The sequence below is a fragment of the Pistacia vera genome, unplaced genomic scaffold (genome assembly GCF_008641045.1).
Source record: "Pistacia vera cultivar Batoury unplaced genomic scaffold, PisVer_v2 Contig50, whole genome shotgun sequence".
Taxonomy (NCBI): Eukaryota; Viridiplantae; Streptophyta; class Magnoliopsida; order Sapindales; family Anacardiaceae; genus Pistacia; species Pistacia vera.
In genome coordinates, this window is record NW_022196335.1 from 728,915 (window position 1) to 733,256 (window position 4,342).

General features: G+C 37.7%; 1 protein-coding gene across 1 annotated transcript; it reads right to left on the minus strand.

Moving 5' to 3' along the window:
• Nucleotides 1–3,411: 3,411 nt before the first annotated feature.
• On the minus strand, nucleotides 3,412–3,867 carry LOC116105514 (uncharacterized mitochondrial protein AtMg00810-like). Its single transcript, XM_031391924.1, has one exon. It carries the CDS (start codon nucleotides 3,865–3,867, stop codon nucleotides 3,412–3,414), a length of 456 nt encoding a protein of 151 aa, XP_031247784.1.
• Between the last annotated feature and the right edge of the window lie 475 nt (nucleotides 3,868–4,342).

Consider the following 4,342-nt stretch of genomic DNA (forward strand, 5'->3'; position numbering starts at 1 on the left):
TGAACTCTGGTGTAAGGTCTGTGTGATGGTTGTTGTAGTCACTAATAATGGAAATTGCAGTCTGTTTAGTAAAGGATACTAGACTGAAGGGTGCTGTAACTAAAGGGTGTTGTTTTGTTCCATACGAAAGATGCAGGATGCTATCTGTGTTTTTTTTTTTTTTTTTTTTTGGTTTAAATACTTGTTGCTGATTTTGCAGTTGTTTTTTTGGATGTTTCATGAACTCTAGTACAGGGTCTGTGAATTGGTTGTTGTAGTCACTAATAATGAAAATTGTAGTCTGTTTAGCAAAGGATACTAGACTGAAAGGTGTTATAACTGAAGGGTGCTGTTTTGTTCAATACGAAAGATGCAGAGTTTAAGAAGTGATATTAGACTAAAGATTGCAGGAAGCTGAAGAAGGCTTTGTTCAATATAGAAGATGTTCTGTTTAACAGAGGATATTAGACTAAAGGTTGCTGAAGGCTACTGGTTGTTTTATCCAATACGAAAGATGCTGAATTTAACAAGGGATATTAGACTGAAGTGAAGAAAGATGCTGAGTTTAACAAGGGATATTAGACTGAAGTATGTGTGTGAGGGTCAGTTTTGTAAATTGAATATGTTTAGTTTTTACCAATACGGTGCGTTTAAGACTAAAGATGTATAAAGTAGCTTAGCTTTGTCTTCTAGTTAGAAAATGTAATGCCCCACTTGAGGTACGTAGTTAAGATTTGATGAATGGCTTGAATGTTATTGATTTATCCTCATTTGGGTTTGTATATTGTTATTATTGCTTGGTTTACCCTTGGTTGAAACGGTGTATTGGTTTGGTTGAGTGATTGCCCTGAAATTTGTAAGACTTGGCGAAATCTTGAGGTTACAGCCTTCATCGGGGCAAAGAAAAATCTTCGCCGTGGCGATGAAGTGCTACAACCGCGTGTAGCTGCTATGAGCTTTCGCCAGGGCGAAGAAAATAGCTTCGCCGCGGTGAAGACTCGACTGAATTTGTCCCTTGAGATTTAGAGAATTCTTCCTTTTGAGACTCAATGACCATTCTACCCCTAATTAGCAGGAAAAGTAGGGAGTGAAATGCAAGGAAATTGCATGGAGAATAGTTTGAATAGGGTAGTTTTTGCAAAGAAGGAAAGGTCTTAGGTGGAATTTCAAAGAAGGAGCAAGGGTATATTGGGAAAGAGTGGAGAAAATATGAGATATTATGGGTGTAGCTTTAGAAACCCTTTCACTTGATTCTTCTCCACCGCCTATTTCATCCTTCACTTCTCTCAAATTTTCATTCAATTTTCCAAGGATCTTTGAAGAGCTTTTTGTAACTTTGCAATTGAAAAGCAGAAAATTGACAAGAAAAATTGAAAAACAGAGAGAAATAGCAGGAGCAGAGAAGAAATGCTTTTTCTGCACTTTTCATTAATAACAAAGTAAAGCAGCTACTGTTTTACATATACAGATTTTCAGTGAGCTTTTACAATCTAAACGACAGTGTTTTGACTCTTTATTATTTGAGTTAAAAACGGCAGCGTATTTGTCCAACATTGCCCCTCAAACTGGACTGCCTAAGCTATTTACACTGCACTTTCTGCATTATGCTGAATTTGTCCAACATTGCCCCTCAAAATGGAATTCACCTCATTGTTCGAAACTGAAGAGCTAACTTCATTGAACCAAATGACTGAGCTGCATTTTCTTACTTAAAGAAAGATTCAAAAACAAAAACTTCAAATCTGCAGAGACTTCAAAATTGCACCAAATCTGCAACTACAGACCACCCAAAACTTCAAGTCTGCAGGGCAAAACAACTTGCATTGAAACTTCAATCTACAGGAGCAAAGCAACTGTAGTAGCAGAACTATAAAACACCTTCAAAAAACTGCACTAGGTTTGCAGTAGCAGAAACTGTAAAATAACAACTTAAAAAAAAAACTGCCCAAATCTGTAAGTAACAGTACTGCAACTCCAGAATAACAAAAACTGCCCAAATCTGTAAGTAACAGAACTGCAACTCCAGAACAACCAAAACTCCAGAACAAACTGATTCCTTACAACCCAAAACTTCACAACAGTTACTCCACTCAAGACCAAACCTGCAAATAGCAGAACTGCAACTCCAGAACAACCACCAACAAAAAACTGCAATTCCAGAACAACCAAAACTCCAGAACAAACTGATTCCTTACAACCCAAAACTTCACAACAGTTACTCCACTCAAGACCAAACCTGTAAATAGCAGAACTACAACTCCAGAACAACCACCAACAAAAACTGCAATTCCAGAACAACCAAAACTCCAGAACAAACTTATTCCTTACAACCCAAAACTTCACAACAATTACTCCACTCAAGACCAAACCTGCAAATAGCAGAACTGCAACTCCAGAACAATCACCAACAAAAAACTGCAATTCCAGAACAACCAAAACTCTAGAACAAACTGATTCCTTACAACCCAAAACTTCACAACAGTTACTCCACTCAAGACCAAACCTGCAAATAGCAGAACTGCAACTCCAGAACAACCACCAACAAAAAACTGCAATTCCAGAACAACCAAAACTCTAGAACAAACTGATTCCTTACAACCCAAAACTTCACAACAGTTACTCCACTCAAGACCAAACCTGCAAATAGCAGAACTGCAACTCCAGAACAACCACCAACAAAAACTGCAATTCCAGAACAACCAAAACTCCAGAACAAACTGATTCCTTACAACCCAAAACTTCACAACAGTTACTTCACTCAAGACCAAACCTGCAAATAGCAGAACTGCAACTCCAGAACAATCACCAACAAAAATCATCATAACAAGAAAAAAAAATTTCTCAGCACTCAAGATCAAATCTGCAAATAGCAGAACTGCAACAAAAAAAACCAATAAAAATAATTTCTCAGTCAGCACTTTACACAAGAGCAGCCAAACCTTCAGGACAACAAAAAAAAAATCCAGATCAGACAAAGATAACTCCAGAACCTCCATAATCATTTCCAGATCAATCACTCTAGATTAATAACTCAAAAATCTGTAACCATCACCAATTTATCAGAACTGTAGATTAATCACCTGAGTTGCAATCCAGAAATCAAATCAGCACTGAACCAACTTTCAATTACTTGCACACATTTTCTAATGACACCACATTCAGTTTGTCTCTTAAATCAGTAAAATGAGAAACTGAGAGTGCTTTTGTAAGAAGATCCGCAATTTGTAGCTTGGAGGGAACATATTGGATGGCTATCTTTTTTGCCAAGACTTGTTCTCGAACATAATGAGCGTCAATCTCAATATGTTTGGTTCGAGCATGAAAAACGGGATTAGCTGCAAGAGCACCAGCACTAACATTATCACACCAGATTACTGGTATAGTGTGAAAAGTTAGGCCAAGTTCAGTAAACATATTTTCAAGCCATGCTATCTATGTGGCTGTGTGAACAAGAGCTCTATATTCAGCTTCAGTAGAGGAAAGGGCAACAACCTTCTGTTTTCGAGAACTCCACTGAATCAAGTTTGGTCCTAGGTAAACACAATAGCCACTGGTAGATCTTCGATCCTCTATACTTCCTCCCCAATCAGCATCAACATAACACTCAACATGAAGAGTGCTCGCTGGTTTGAACACAAGACCAAAATCCAGAGTACCTTTAACGTACCTCAACACCCTATTACAAGCCTGCCATTGAAGATCAGTTGGTGCTTGTAAAAATTGGCTTAACTTGTTAACAGTGTAGCTGATATCTGGTCTTGTAAGTGTTAAGTATTGTAGTGCTCCTACTGTACTTCTATACAAGCTGGGATTCTGAAATAGCTCACTGTCAGTTGAACTAAGTTTGATACCGACAGTCATGGGAGTTAAGCATGGATGTGCCTCCATCATTTTGGTTCGAACTAATAAGTCTAAAGCATACTTAGACTGTTTTAAGTGAATACCTGCTGAATTTTTTGTTGCTTCCAAGCCCAGAAAGTATTTGAGTGAGCCAAGTGTTTTTAGGGCAAAATTATCATTAAGATCTTTCATCAACTGCTGAATAAAGACTTGATCAGAGCCTGTGATCAGTATGTCATCGATACACTAAAACATAGATAGAACCAGTGTCTTGTTTTAGGATAAACAAACTAGAGTCTGATACTGAATTTTGGAAGCCTTTAAGTTGTAAAGCAGCCTTCAATCGATCAAACCAAGCTCTTGAAGCTTGCTTGAGACCGTAAAGTGCTTTGTTCAGCTTGCAAACTGCATCAGGAAAAACAGAACTCTTAAAACCAGGTGGCTACTTCATGAAGACTGTTTCAGTTAAAACTCCATTGAGAAATGCATTGTTAACATCTATCTATTGAATATCCCATCCATA